General features: G+C 40.7%; 1 protein-coding gene across 1 annotated transcript in view; it reads left to right on the forward strand.

Annotated features, from left to right (window-relative positions):
- Positions 1-2,878: 2,878 nt before the first annotated feature.
- LOC100553086 (protein-glutamine gamma-glutamyltransferase 2-like) overlaps positions 2,879-16,397 on the forward strand; it is a 46,302-nt gene continuing 32,783 nt past the window's right edge. The window contains exon 1 of the mRNA XM_062979792.1: positions 2,879-3,014. Coding sequence (XP_062835862.1) covers positions 2,879-3,014 — 136 coding nt within the window. The remainder of the gene's footprint in view (positions 3,015-16,397) is intronic.

The following is a 16,397-nucleotide window of genomic DNA, read 5'->3' on the forward strand; positions in this document are numbered from 1 at the left end:
TCAGGGAGAGCATGGATGAGCTCCCTCTATCATCTCCACCTTCACGCGGAGATTTGAGAGAAGCCTCCCAGATGGATGGTGAAAACATCAAAACATCCAGGCAATGTCCCCTGGGCAATGTCCTTGCAGATGGCCAATTCTCTCACCCCAGAAAGGACTTGCAGTTTCTCAAGTCATTCCTGACATGAAAAAAGATGGTAGGAATTGGAAAAGGCACTGCTGGGAGAAGGGGAATCAGGGGCTTTTAGGGGAAGGAATGAATGCTGGGTCAGAGAAAGCGAAAGGAGATTTCTTTCCTTGCAAACCCTGGCATCCCAGCACTTGACATGCAAAATCTAAATTTAGTCCCTGCACGAGGCCAGACAGGGCACAGGGAAGAGGAGGGAAAGCAAGAGTCCAGGGGAGAGGCATTTGAGTCCAAGTGTCATGTTCTGAGCGCATCATTAATCCAGGAAAAAGGTGTGCTTTTGAAATGGCTGATCTGAAAAAAAAGTCAATATCTTACTTAAAAAAAAAACACCTCTGCTTGCATTATGTTTGGAAGTCCCTAATGTGCATTATTTTTATTTATACTACTACCCTGTTTCCCTGAAAATAAGACATCCCCAGAAAATAAGACTTAGTAGAGGTTTTGCTGAATTGCTAAATATAAGGCCTCCCCCAAAAGTAAGACCTAGTAAAGTTTTTGTTTGGAAGCATGCAGGATCGGTAAATGTACATGCCATAGATTGTTGTACATGGAAATAAAGGTAGTAACAAGAAATAATAATAATATGATAATAACTTTATTCCTGTATCCCACCTCCATCTCCCAGAAGGGACTCAGGGCAGCTTACACAGGGACAAGCCCAACAACAACATAAATTTACATATGAACAGAAATTTAAAACAGTAATTTAAAAACAGTATAGCAATAAAATATAATATAGAAATTCTTGAAAGGATTCACAGTTTGGTTACGCTGGTTTGTGATGACCACTACTGTACAGTAGATAATACATTTTCATTTTTTTTAAAATTCAACCATAAATGTGAATTCTTCTTTGTGGAAAAATAAGACATCCCCTGAAAATAAGACCTAGCGCATCTTTGGGAGCAAAAATTAATATAAGACACTGTCCTATTTTCGGGGAAACAGGGTATGTTCAGATACAGTAGAGTCTCGCTTATCCAATGCTCTGTATTATCCAACACAGTCTGTTTTTGTAATCAATGTTTTCAACACATTGCAATGTTTTGGTGCTAAATTTGTAAATACAGTAATTATTACATAACGTTGCCATGTATTGAATTGCTTTTTCTGCCAGCTTGTTGTAAAACATGATGTTTTGGTGCTTAATTTGTAAAATCATAATGTAATTTCACATTTAATAGGCTTTTCCTTCATCCCTCCTTATTATCCAACATTTTTGCTTATCCAACATTCTGCTGTTTATGTTAGATAAGTGAGACTCTACTGTAGATACATAAGGCAGTAGCAGTAACAATCACCTCCAAGAATAAAAATATACTGTAGATATAAATCTGGTTTCAAAATCTAACCTGATTTTGGATGCAGCTGCACTGTTGAATGAATGCAGTTTGACACCACTTTGGTTTCACTGCACTTGAACTGTATTGTGTGAGTCCACACCAAGCATATAATGCAGTATCAAACTGCATTATACAGCAGTATAGATGGGGCCTGCCAGGGCTCAAAGCTGTGAAATCATGGGCAACAAAGTCTTTAGCTTTCTCTGAGTTTGGTGTCTCACTAAACGACAACTTCCAGGATTCCTCAGCATTGAGCCATGGCAGTTAATGTAAGTTCAAGCTGCATTAATTCAACAGTGCAGATGCACCCTGAGTTTCAAATAACCTCAAGGATTCTCTCTCAAGCTGGATCTAGACTGTCAAATAATGTATTTCAGAACAGCATTATATGGTCAGTGTGGACCCATATACACACATGCTATGAATCCGTACCTTGTAACAGGAAGTTTCTTACTGGCATGGAAATATCTATCAGACAGATGGCAAACTATTTAACATCAGCAGAATGAAAGCCAAAACCATGGTCACAACAATGTCTGTCATAGAACTCCAATATGCTAATGATAACGTAGTCTGTGCTCATTCAGGAGAACTATAAGCCACTCTAAACACTTTTGCAGAAGCATACACAAAGCTTGGCCTCTTACAAAATATCAAGAAAACCATAATGCTCTTCCAGCAAAAGGCACCAGCCAATCCCTCTGCAATGCCGGAAATACAATTTAATGGTGTATCATTAGAAAATGTTGACATTTCCACTACCTTGGCAGCCACCTCTCCACAAAAGCCAATATTGATGCTGAAATACAATGCTGTCTCAGCTTTGCGGGTGCAGAATTTTCTCACATGAAGCAGAGCATGTTTGAGGATTGGGACATTCATAAGGAGACCAAGGTGCTTGTTTATAAAGCTATTGTCCTCCCAACCTTGTTATACGCCTGTGAAACGTGGACCATCTACAGAAATCACTCTCAACTTCTGGAACAATTCCATCAGTGTTGCCTCTGAAGAATCCTGCAAATCTCTTGGGAAGACAGGCAGACAGATGTCGGCATCTGAAAGAAGCAAAGACCACCAGCATTGAAGTGATAATCCTCCACCATCAACGTCACTGGATTGGTCACGCTGTCCGAATGCCCAAAGATCAATGTCTACCAAAGCAGTTACTTTACTCTCAGCTCAAGAATGGGAAATTAAATGTTAGTGGACAGGAAAAGAGATTGTAAGATGGCCTTAAAGCTAACCTTAAAAACTGTGGCATGGACACCGAAAGAGACTGGCCCTTGAGTATTGGAACTAGAGGTCAGCTGTTGCCAACAGTGCTGTGGAATTTGAAGAAGCACGAATGGAGGACAAAAGTGAGAAATATGTCAAGAAGAAGAAGGTGCACCAAACCACCCTTATTGGGACTGCCTTCCACCTGGAAATTGCTGTCCTCACTGAGGAAGAACATGTGGATCAAGTGTCAGGGGGATGTTGGGGTGAGACTCTGGTTGCCATGCAGAGTGGGTTCCAAAAATAATCATCCTGGTCTCACCGATCCCTCCTTCTCCAGGCTGCCTTCTCATGCGGAGAATCAGCACTGGTCAACAAAACACCAGGAGCCGAAGGTTCAGTTGAAAATCCAACGGTACTTAAACTTTATTTACATCACTATATACAGTTGCAGTCATTTGCAATAAGTCCCAGACACATGGCAGTGTCTCCTCGGCTACGGAGCATAACATTCATCGTCCATCTTCAGTGAACGCTCATGCCGAACACAGACCACTCCCCTGCATTCCACAGATCATGTAGGAAGTCCCGGTCAATCAGACTTGACCCCATTGGTCCTGTGTTACATCAATCAAAGCAGGTTCTTATTAACTCCTCCATTGCTGAAACTCATACAGAAAAAACATTCCTAACAGCCTAGATTGATTTTAACATTTCACACAATTCACAATACCCTGACATCAAGAATCACCTATGGACCCACCACCAAGACCCTACACTTGGAAGGCAATCAGACTTGACCATATCATCAATGATGATGATGGGTCTACACTGACTATATAATGTGTAGATCCAGCCTCAGATTTATCCAGATTTCCTTTTTTGCAATAGGAAAAGAAGAAGAAGAAAAGCTTAAATTAATGGACATACACTTTCACTTTACCTCTCCAAAGGAACATCAGAATTTTCGGCACTGATCTTTCTGCCATCTCAGACAATAGGACAGAAAACTTTTCCTCTCTGAGAAGCTGTGATGAAAATAACAGGAAAGGGCTCCAGATTGCCCTCTCCTGTGGATACGTTTTGTTCCCCACGCTATAAGAACCCCTGATATTATATAGAATATCACAATACTGTAACAGGTCACAATCTAAAATTTTGCATTGTCCCTTCAACGGCCCTCTTCTTCCCAATTTGTAGACCTTTACAGACGACTTTCCTCTCGGTCCTCTTACTAATGAATTCTCCTTTGCTCTATTGTCTCATATTCTTAACCATAGTCCTATCTTCCGCTTATCCTTGCTCCAAAATCTCACTTGATCTAAGAGGGGCTTAAATGTGCTTTTTCTCTGGCACATATTAGCTGATAAAAGGTTTCTGTATAAGCTCAAACAAATTCTCTTTTCTTTCTCCTCTCTCTTATCTGTACTTTGTATGTTAATTTTTTTCAGATGGTGCTATTATGGCCCATACATTGTTGAACCAATTCTGTATTGATAATTTATCTCATCTTTTATATATACTTTGACTCAATCCATCCTTGCAGCACATACCAAAATTTCCATAAGGTCCTGATTTTGTAGATTTTCCTTTTTGTCTTATATAGATATAAGGAGTAACTCTTTCTCCAGATAGTCAGCTTAAAAATCACGTCATCCAAACAAAACAAAAATCACGTCATCCAAACAAAACCATAATCAGAACAAAAAAAATCACATCATCCAAATGTCGCCAATGGTTGTGTTTCAAGTTTTACTCCCCTTTGTTTCTATGAGGGTTGAATGAAAAGTAATGCCTCCACCTTCGTTACTTGGGTTTGGATGGGAATATTTTAATAAATCTAACGCAGAAATAATCCTTAGAAAGTGCTCTTTAACTACCACTATTCACTTTTCCACATCATCACCAGACAATTGGATACATTTCTGCCAACGATGAACACATTTTCTGAAGCTGTTACAGAAGAAGTCGACACTCTGTTCCCGCAACTGACGTCTCACAGAACCCATCGTGCACAGATCTTCTGATAGCCAAGCAAAGCAATCATGTGACCCACACGTTCTTGTGAAATGCCGATTATGCTTGAAATTTCTCTCTGAGTGACACGACGATTGTCCTGAATCAATCTGTCAACCTTTTGCTTGTGAAACTCGGTGGTTGCTGTCACAGGATGTCCAAATCTTTGTTTGTCACGTAAGTCAGATGTTCCCACCTCAACATCTTGAAACTTACTCACCCAATGATGCACAGCACTCACACCAACACAATCCCCATAAACAGCTTGCATTCTCTGATTAATCTCCATTGGGGTGACACCTTCTGCTGTCAAGAGTTCAATGACTGCAAGTTGCTTAAGTCGCATTGACTTTAACAACACAACCGTTCAATGCTAAGGCTTCCCCCCAAATGGAACTGTAGAGGAGAGTTATTATTACTGTTGTATTAACTCTTGTTTTATTGCCTTATTGTGTTTTATTGTGTAATGTATTTATGCTGTTGTTTTTGTAAACTATGCTGATTGGGCTTTGCCCCATGTGAGCCGCCCCGAGTCCCCTTGGGGAGATGGTGGTGGGGTATAAATAAAGTGTTGTTATTATTATTATTATTATTATTATTATTATTATTATTATTATTATTATTGTATGACACAGCAAACAAGATAGACATGCTGGATTTCATATCACAAAACTACAAGTCGAACACTTCCCAAGCGTTTAGGACTGTGTGATGTATTTTCGGATGATGCGCGCAGATCCCAGTAGGGTGGCCTTTTGCAGTTGACAGATTGTAATTTTGTCAATGTCTATTGTTTTCAAATGCTGGCTGAGATCTTTTGGCACGGCACCCAGTGTGCCCATCACCACCGGGACCACCTGCACTGGTTTCTGCCAGTCTTTGAAGTTCAATCTTGAGGGTTATTATTATTATTATTATTATTATTATTATTATTATTATTATTATTATTATTAGAGTCTACTGAACAAGCCACGACCTGCCGCAGACCAGGACTGCCATCTGTTGAGTTACGAAGGCGAAGGCATTACTTTTCATTCAACCCTCGTGTGTGTGTGTGTGTGTGTGTGTGTGTGTGTGTGTGTGTGTGTGTGTATATATATATATATATATATATATATATATATATATATATATATATCTGTGAGAGCAGATTTTCAATGCTTCTTCAATCTAAAACCAAAACAAGAAATAGATTCAATGTTGTGAGTGGCATGAGGTTGGCATTAGGAGAAACTCAACCATGAGCTACAATTTCAATCATCGCATTAAATATGTCGTAAGTTAACATTATTTTGAATGATATAATACTGAAAAATATATGTTTGATGTATTTTCATTTGCCTTAAGAAGCCTATTTTTAATGAAAATGGATTGCAGGATCAGGGACACAGAGGCGGGATGGAGTCCTGACTATTCAGTGGCACCAAACCCAGGGTGGCACTTGCAGATGGCCACTCTTACAATCACTTAGCATCAAAGTGATATTGTTATCGAGCCACCACACACCTTTCCCAAATTAATTAAGATATTTGAAAGACTTCACACAAAGCTATATGATTTTATTTTTAATTTTTCAAACCTTTTCTACTCTGTCAAAGTCTCACTGTTCCAAAACTGCTGAAATCTTTGGGAGGACCCAGCAGCAACTGTACCCCAAACTTTATCAAAATTTAACCCTTTAATAAATGTAATAATTTTTTGTGTAACTTGTATTAATTAATTCTAAGTTTATGAAGCTAAAATCAAATGTATTGCGAAGACACACATTCCCACAGTCTCCTCTATTAACATAATCTCTTGGGAACAGAGATTGCTGAGCCATCAGGAAATATCCCTACAGCGATCTCCCGGACCTGATAACGCTATGTAACATGATTTTTGTCCCAGGGTTATAAATCTCATTTCCTAATAGGTTCTATCATAAAAACAAGGTAAAAGTTTATTAAACTGCAAAAACTTCATCTTTCTGGGAGGGACATCCTGCAGCACATTTTGCTATAATCTTTCCACGAATATCTCGTCATTGGGTTTCAACCAATTCAACATAGTTTGTAGCAGTCACAAAAACAGTTTCTGAAATATAGCAACTAATTTCAAAGTAAGTATGGTACAATTAAATAGGAAAAAAAATCCTTTCAAACCAGGAACAGAAAAGTTTCAAATGATATTGCATAATGTAATATAATATTGTTTGTATATATGTTTAAGACAGCTCATCCCTCATCATCAGGGCTGTGTTTTGTACTGTTTACTTGGCCAGATATGTACAAAGGCTTATGGCTCTTAAGGATGAGGAGGCTAAACAAAGATGAATGAATTAGCCTTTTGCAAGGACAGTCAAGCCTCTGGATATTCAGCTTTACCACCTTTTGTCTTCCATGATCTGCACCTTTAGGTCACTGGACACTTAAGTCAATCAAGGAATCATCTGCATACATACGTCATCTTCTTTTTCCGTTTCATGTCCTCCAAGGGAGTGTTTCTGCAATGGACCGGACCTTTAAATTAACCAATAATTGGATGTTCCTCTTACCACATTGAGGAATCCCTCCTCTCGCTTGTGCAAGGCACCGGAAGTCTGAATAGCTGACAAAGTGTTTAAAATGTCTTGTATGGAGGTGTACTTATGCAGTGACTTAATACGCAATACAGGATGGTCATGTAATCTATTCCAGCTGATGAAGGTGTATTGGGGAAAAATAATACTTGTATTGGAAACTATATATTGAATGTAATCATGTTAAGAAATAGAAATAGGAAAAATGTAATCACAAGCAGAATTGTGTGCCTATAGCCCAAAAATACACTCTGCTCAGCAAATAATTGTCTTCCCATAAGCAAGACCAAAGTTCACCCTGAATGCCAGGGACATATGTTAAGTGTCAACAAGAATAGATAAACTAATGGACAAAAGATAAATTAAGGCTTTTTGGGATGTCAAGATAAGACCTGGCTCCATGGAGGAGTGCTAATGACTCTCTGACAGCTAAGATAGGGGGAAATTCCTTAATTAATGGATCCTGAGAGCTTAGATGGGAATTCCAGAGATAACGCCTAATGGAGGGTCAGAGGTCTTGAAGTAGTCTATATTTTAGGAAAATGCAAAGGTAGCTTTTTAGTTAAGTGCCGAGGAAGAGTTTTTTGACACTAATTGGTGATGGATAATACCTATGTGACGTAGATAGAGGAAGGCCAAAATAGTATATAAGGATCTGTGTTTCTTTGTCTTGTACCCTTTTTTCCTGGAAACAGGAGGGTCTATATTGCTTATTCTCTCTGGCCACTGAGAATAAACGTCTTTTTTCTACAGCCACCGGAACTCCCTTTGTCTCATTTCCTCAAACCTTTGTCTGCCATTTCACAGCCAGGTTTGTCTCAGAACCAGCCCAACTCTTTCGAGTCGCAGATTGCTCTGGATTCTGGAGTGGAAATTTGGAGCAGCTTGCAACTTTGGTTATGTTAGCTTTGCAATGTGTTAATCTGGATCTTCTCTGTCCATCATTTAGCTCACATGGAGCTAAATCACTGGCCCTTCATGCTAAGTTGTCAATCTAGATGTGCATCTAGTCTCTAACAGCAGCAGCAGCAACAACAACAACAATTGCAATAAAAAAACTTTATTTATACCCCGCCACCATCTCCACATGGGGACTTGGGGTGGCTCACATGGGGCAAGGCCAAAACAACATAACAGGAAAATCCAATACAATTTGCTATATACAAAAGATAAGTATGTAATACAATAAAACAAGAGTTTACAACAATTAATAATGTCAATCAACCAACCAATCATGTTTGAATTATGAGTGGATCATCTCTTTTATTGTTCTGCCCTTTGTCATAGAATCATAGAATCCTAGAGTTGGAAGAGACTCCCAAAGGACATCCAATCCAGCCCCATTCAGCCATAAAGAAAGACACAACCCAAACACTCCTAGAATCATAGAATCATAGAATAGTAGAGTTGGAAAAGACCACATGGGCCATCCAGTCCAACCCCCCGCTAAGAAGCAGGAAATCGCATTCAAAGCACCCCCGACAGATGGCCATCCAGCCTTTGCTTAAAAGCCTCCAAAGAAGGAGCCTCCACCACAGTCTGGGGCAGAGAGTTCCACTGCCAAACAGCCCTTCTCACAATGAGGAAGTTCTTCCTGATGTTCAGGTGGAATCTCCTTTCCTGTAGTTTGAAGCCATTGTTCCCTTGCGTCCTAGTCTGCAGGGCAGCAGAAAGGAAGCTCGCTCCCTCCTGCCTATGACTTCCCTTCACGTATTTGTACATGGCTATCATGTCTCCTCTCAGCCTTCTCTTCTGCAGGCTAAACATGCCCAGCTCTTTAAGCCGCTCCTCATAGGGCTTGTTCTCCAGACCCTTAATCATTTTAGTTGCCCTCCTCTGGACACTTTCCAGCTTGTCAACATTTCCCTTCAACCGCAGTGCCCGAAATTGGACACAGTATTCCAGGTGTGGTCTGACCAAGGCAGAATAGAATAAGGGGGAGCAGGACTTCCCTGGATCTAGATGCTATACCCCTAGAGAAATGTCCATTCAGTCTTTTGTCATTCTGGTCATTCATAGAATCATAGAATCATAGAGTTGGAAGAGACCTCATGGGCCATCCAGTCCAACCCCATTCTGCCAAGAAGCAGGAAAATCACATTCAAAGCACCCACAACAGATGGCCATCCAGCCTCTGCTTAAAAGCCTCCCAAGAAGGAGCCTCCACCACAGTCCGGGGCAGAGAGTTCCAGCAAAGGCTGGATGGCCATCTGCCAGCTTGTCAACATCTCCCTTCAATTGCGATGCCCAGAATTAGACACAGTGTGATTCCAGGTGTGATCTGACCAAGGCAGAATAGAATAGAAGGCGAGCATGACTTCCCTGGATCTAGACACTAGACTCTTATTGATGCAGGCCAACATCCCATCGAAACTCTGGGCGTTTTATCCAAATTTTCTCAGACAACTGGTTCTACATCCTTTTAAACCATTTCAGCATCTTCTAATCTGTCCCTTTAATCTGTTAAATTGCTTTTGGTCTTTTAAAATAATGTTTTATACTTATTGATACTGCTTTTAATCTGTCAGACTGCTTTGAGGGCATGCCGCCCTGAGATCTCGAAGTATAAGGCAGCCTATAAATACTTGAATAAATATAATTAAATAGATTCCCAAAAGGCAAGCCTAGATGTGCAAGGTATTGGCTTTAACCCCAATCTATGTCTCCCCCCCCCCAAGCAATATAAGCATCTTGACACAAATTTGTTAAGACAATAATTTCCGAATACTTCACTTATGTCACTAATACACCTATCAAGACATTTCTGCTGTCCTCCCCTTAAAAGCGATAATTATAAAATGACACCATTAAAAAGCTAAAATAAACTTCCCACCCTGAAGGCATAAGATAAAAATACTCTGCTAACGTCATATCTGACACAACTTCTTTATTCTATCTATCTAATTCAGCATAGTAATCTCCAAACCCTCCAGCATTTATACCATTTTATTTTGCTTTGTTCACATTGGGACAATCACAGGGTGTTTCCAAAGGTTCTTCCTAATGTTCAATGGAATCTCTTTTCCTGTCATTTGAACCCATGGCTCCATTGAGTCCTAGTTTCCGGGGTAGCAGAAACCAAGCCTCCTCCCTCTTCCTTATGACTGTTGCGCCCCTAGACTGCAGAGAAACCTCAAGACCATGCTGGAGCCCCAGACTATAAACAAAGCAAGTTGTTTATTGAATAATATATGTAAGCAATAGTAAATCAAAGTTCAAAGTCAATGAAACAAGGTTTTAGTCCACCAGGTACAAGATACTTGAGAGTCTTGAAACAAAGGTCCATGGAAATCAAACACAAGAATAAACTTCAATAAGGTGTTAACATTAGTCCAAGGAACAGGATCAAAACTGGAACAAAGAACAGGATCTTTGACTGGAACAAGGGATCCAAACTGCAAAACTTTCAGGATCAATGAGGATAATCCAAAATTCCCCAAGAGCAAAAACAAAGACTGGAACAAAACTCAGGATACAAGGCTACATAAACTTGGCATGGAAGTCCACAGGAACATGAAACAGGATTCTGTGAAGCATGAAACAAGAGTCTATAAAACAGGTATAACATTCTCGATGAGCAAAGTTACCACCTCTGAAAATCTCTCTCAGAAGCAGCTCCTCTTAAAGCTGAAATCAAGGCCTCTTTCCGTGGGAAGTTTGCTCAAAACCTTTTTTCATTAGCAGCCATCTGCTTCTTCTCAGACCCTCCCTTTCTTGTCTCTGTTGACTTATTGCTTTCTGTCAACCTCATTACTCTTATCACAACTGTAATGCCTATCTACTAAGAGATAACTCAACCTTGACTCTCCCAAGGAATGTGATTCAAGCTGCCTGCTTGAAACCTTTGTATGCTTGCTCCCAGAATTCTCAGGAACAAACTCTGGCTGTCCAGGACTCTGGCTGCATGGGAATTCTAGGCCTCAACCCAGATTCATTTGACAGGTCAGGTGCAGACACAATCACAGGCTGAACAGGTCCAATCTCAGGCTCATCTGGCAGCTCAGATGCAGGCTGGGATACAACGCTGACATTCTTCCACATATTTATACATGGCTGTCATGTCTCTTCTCAACCTTCTGTTCTGCAGGCTAAACAGACCCAGCTCCTTAAGACGCTCTTCATAGGGATTCATGGCCTCCAGGGATTTGATTTATGGTCTCCGGACCCTAGGGCTCTTCCAAATCTACAACTGTATAATTTTAAATAAATTCATTGACACTAGTTTGAATCCATTAGATGGATCTGATTGCAAGCCAGCCTGAGATCTCCAAGTTAAGAATAGGCTATAAATACTTCAATGATCAAATCAAGTAGATCTTCACTATACAAACATGAGATGGGGACTATGCTGAGATGCCAAGGAGCCAGTTAGATGGGTCTCTTTGACCAACCTCAAATCCTGTGTCATCAACTGCCCCAATCTTGTAAATATTTCATTCCCAGGTGTGTTTTTTTCAAAGTGCAGACCTGACTTTTCCTGGAAAGCCTTTGGTTTTCCTTCTCCGCTCCACTTGCACTATTGTGGTGACCTGATACCCAGCCAGTTGATGGGTGTGTGCTTTGGATGACAATATATATGGAGGTACATTTGCAGAGCAGAACTGAAGGCGTCCAGAAGAAGCCAAAGAAACAGCCAAACAGAGAATAGAACGGATTCAAATCTGACCAGCGGACAACAGCATGTTCTAAGGTAATAAATGCACAAAGAAAAGGGCACTTTGTTGAAGGCTTTCATGGCTGGAATCACAGGGTTGTTGTGTGTTTTCTGGGTTGTATGGCTGTATGGCCATGGCAATATACCTCACAACCTCTGAGGATGCCTGCCAGTGATGTGGGCGAAATGTCAGGACACTTTGCAGGAACCGTTTGGTTAATGGGAGTTTGCTCCACAGTCCTTTTCTTTTTCTCTCTGAATTTTGTGAAACCATTATTGCAATCTGATCTCTGCACCTTGCATGCTTCTATTGCTCTGTTCATGTGACACTCAAGACTAGAATCATAGAATCATTGAGTTGTAAGAGATCACATAGGCCATCTAGCCCATCCCACTGCTAAACAGGATAAGCACAAAGTATCCCTGAGAGATGGCCATCCAGCCTCTGTTCAAAAGCTTCCAAGGAAGGACCTTCCTGTGCCATTAACTTATCCATTTGCTATTGGCCAATGCTCCCTCTGAAATGAACTTGTTGAAGGAGGCACACTAATCAAAGTGGTCCAAGAAGGTAATATTTTAAGGAGTAGATACTCTTCCAATTAATAGGAAAGACAAAACCCTATTCTTGGTGTGTTTGTTTCCTAAACTTTGATCTCTTTTGATTTAAAAATGGGTAAATGTGGCCATAATAAGGAAGGTAAAGGTAAAGAATTTCCCCTGGCATTAAGTCCAGTTGTGTCCGGCTCTGGGGTTGGTGCTCATCTCCATTTCTACGCTGCAGAGCCAGCGTTGTCCAAAGACACCTCCAAGGTCATGTGGCCACTGGCATGACTGCATGGAAAGTCGTTACCTTCCCGCTGGAACAGTACCTATTGATCTACTCACTTTTGCATGTTTTCGAACTGCTAGGTTGGCAGAAACTGGAGCTAACAGTGGGTCATTGGAGCAGTCTGTCAGAAGTTCAAAGGAAGTGGCTGTAGTGTGAATTGAATACAAGCAGTCCCCAGGTTGGATAGCATAGGGAACGGTCAACACCCCTGTTGTGTTTGTTTTGCTGTCTGTGCCCCTGTTCAGAAGATTTTACCTCACTTTCTGTCCTTGAGATAAAGTTTTGAAAAACTTGGCTTGCTGTGAAAACAAGGATTGGAGATAAAGCTTCAGTGGAGACATGATAATTCTTTCAGGACTGGAGATAAATTTTCAGTTGAGTTTTCCCCATGAAGATAACTCTTTCAGGAGTTGATTTTCCATCCTTCCAAAGGGGAGATTGCTCTTATTTCCTGTTGTCTCAGCCCCGTTTGCAACTATGAATCACTTGTAAGTTGGATGTTTGAAACATTTGGAGAACTAGTAACTAAACAACTGAATGAGTTACATTTTAGAATTCCTTCACAGCCTTATAGATAGCCAGTCTCACTACAAAGTACCATATATACTTGAGTATAAGCCGATGCGAATATAAGCCGAGGCACCTAATTTTACCACAAAAAACTAGGATAACGTATTGACCCGAGTATAAGCCGAGGGTGGGAAATGAAGCAGCTACTGGTAAATTTCAAAATAAAAATAGATACCAATCAAATCACATTAATCGAGGCATCAATAGGTTAAATAATGTATATATATGGATATTGATATACAGGTACATGGATCTATATGTATATAGGATTTGCAAGAAACTGCAAACATATAAGGGGAAATTCATATATAAAATTAATGTACAGTAGAGTCTCACTTATCCAAGCTAAACGGGCCGGCAGAAGCTTGGATAAGCGAATATCTTGGATAATAAGAAGGGATTAAGGAAAAGCCTATTAAACATCAAATTAGGTTATGATTTTACAAATTAAGCACCAAAACTTCATGTTATACAACAAATTTGACAGAAAAAGTAGTTCAATACGCAGTAATGTTACGTTGTAATTACTGTATTTACAAATTTAGCACCAAAATATCACGATATATTGAAAACGTTGACTACAAAAATGGCTTGGATTATCCAGAGGCTTGGATAAGCAAGGCTTGGATAAGTGAGACTCTACTGTATATAGATAAATAGATAGAGATATATAAGTACATGGGGAATGCAAATGTATGCAGGGGGTTAATGCCTATATATCTGTAGGAGAGTTTAACCAATATTTCAGGGGAAAATGCATTTATAAAATTAATGGATATATATATTTTTCTTCTTCCAAACTTGCAAGGGCGTCTTTCCTTTTTCAAAACATTCCCTTGGTTAAGAGCGAGGGAGGCTTTGGAAAACACACTGATAAGGGAGGGTAAGAGAGAAATATATCATCTATTGAAAGCAATGGCCTCCAGGTTCTGTTGCCTGGTCTTGACCCCATTATAATCTGAAGGAGGCTTTTTCAGCTAAAAAACAAAAGGTTGAAAAACTTGGTTTATCTTTGAGTATATACGGTAAGCCTTCTGTGTTTCAAAAGTTATCCTTTCATATGGAGTCTGAGTCTATGGGTGCATCTAAACTAGGCCTGGGCAAACTTGGGCCCTCCAGGTGTTTTGGACTTCAACTCCCACCATTCCTAACACCCACAGGCCCTTTCCTTTTGCCCCTCTGCCGTTTAAGCGGCAGTGAGGAATGGTGGGAGTTAAGTCCAAAAGTTTGCCCAAGTTTGCCCATGCCTGATCAAAACTGAAGAATGAATGCAGTTTGACCCCACTTTAACTCTCAATGATTCAATACTATGGAATGCTGGTTGTTGTAGTTCTACTGAAGGGACCATAAACCAGAAAATAGTAAACATTTGCATATGTGGCTTTGCCTCTGCATATATCATATTAGCCTTTTTATATAGACAACTAGCTATGCCCGGCCACGCGTTGCTGTGGCGTTGTCTGGTGGTGTTGGTGAGAACTTGTTGAGGTAGTGGTGGTATTGAATGTCTGTTGTATGGTTGTCTTTATGTTTAGTATGCATTTGGTTGTTTGTGTACTGTGAAAGTGGTGAGGGTAGAGGGGGTCTATGTCCCTGTGTAGTATTGTATAGTATTTATACGTTGTCCATGTGTTGGGAATGCTTGGATTGTGTCCTGCTGCATAGTAGAAAGGGTTGGGCTGGATGGCCCTTAGGGGTCTCTCCAAACTCTTGTGCCTGTCCCCTGGGCTGAGTGGGTTGCTAGGAGACCAAGTGGGCAGAGCTTAGCCCTCTAACTGGCAGCAATTGGATAAAAACAATTATTCCTCTCCCTCTAATTAGGACTTTATTTTTCTTTTCTTTTTGTTGTATCAACCTAGAGTCGTGGATGATGGGTTGTGTTGTCAAATTTCGAGGTTGGGAGGCCTGTAGTTTTGTTGTTTTGTCTGCTGCCCTGATGCCATCACTCTTTTATATATATAGATGTAAGCTCTTTGTATGAACCAAAGTAGTACCTGTGTCCCTCCCTTTCTTTTTGAGCTGGTGCCTTTCTCCAGAAAGTTCTGAGAAGAGAAGCTAGCTTGGAGTAAACAAGTTAGGTCACAGATACCACTTGTGCCAAGGTAGGTGGGGAATGTGAAGAAGACCACCAACTATTGGTCAATTTTAGATAAGCCAAGGTATATATTCTTTGTTAACTGTGCCACAAGGTGATCCCATTAACCTGAGCCTTGGCAGTAAAACTGATGTCAAACTACATTCATTCATCGGTGTAGATGCAAATGTCAGTCCCACAGGCCAGTGCAAAGAGGGAAATCAGCCTGGATTTTGCAGATCCTCTCCGGTTTCCCTCTCTTTCCTCCCTCTCTTTATCTCTTCCATCGCTCTCCTGGAGATGAGAATTCATTGCTAATTCCTGACATGTCTGCATCCTTGTGAACAGGAAGGGCATGGTGTTATCAGGGACCTCGCATGTCTAATCCCGCACTTTGGCTTCACGTTTCTCCCGGCAAATCTTTATCTCCGCTTGAGGCTCCGGTAAAATTGCTATGACACTGGCCAGAGTTTCTGGTCCTTTGAGAGCAATTTCAGTCTGAACCGACTGAGTCCATGGTGTGAGGTTTACAGCGTTGAAGGTCTCCTTGCAAAGTTTTCTGTCCTTTCCCTTTATAATAAGACTAGCTGTGCCCGGCCATGCATTGCTGTGGTGAAGTATGGTGGTATGGGAAATAAAGTATTGAGGAATAGGTGGTAGTTAAGGTAAAGGGTAAAGGTTTTCCCTGACACTAAGTGCAGTCGTGTCTGAGTCTGGGGGTTGGTGCTCATCTCCATTTCTAAGCTGAAGAGCCGGCGTTGTCGGTAGACTCCTCCAAGGTCATGTGGGATGACTGCATGGAGCGGCAGCAATTGGATAAAAACAAATTAGATAATCTGTGGAAAAGGCCTAAGAGAGGCCTAAGTCTGCCTGTCCCCTCAGCTGAGTTGGTTGCTAGGAGACCAAGTGGGCAGAGATTAGCCCTGTAACTGGCAGCAATTGGATAAAA

This window comes from Anolis carolinensis, chromosome 4 (genome assembly GCF_035594765.1).
Source record: "Anolis carolinensis isolate JA03-04 chromosome 4, rAnoCar3.1.pri, whole genome shotgun sequence".
Taxonomy (NCBI): domain Eukaryota; kingdom Metazoa; phylum Chordata; class Lepidosauria; order Squamata; family Dactyloidae; genus Anolis; species Anolis carolinensis.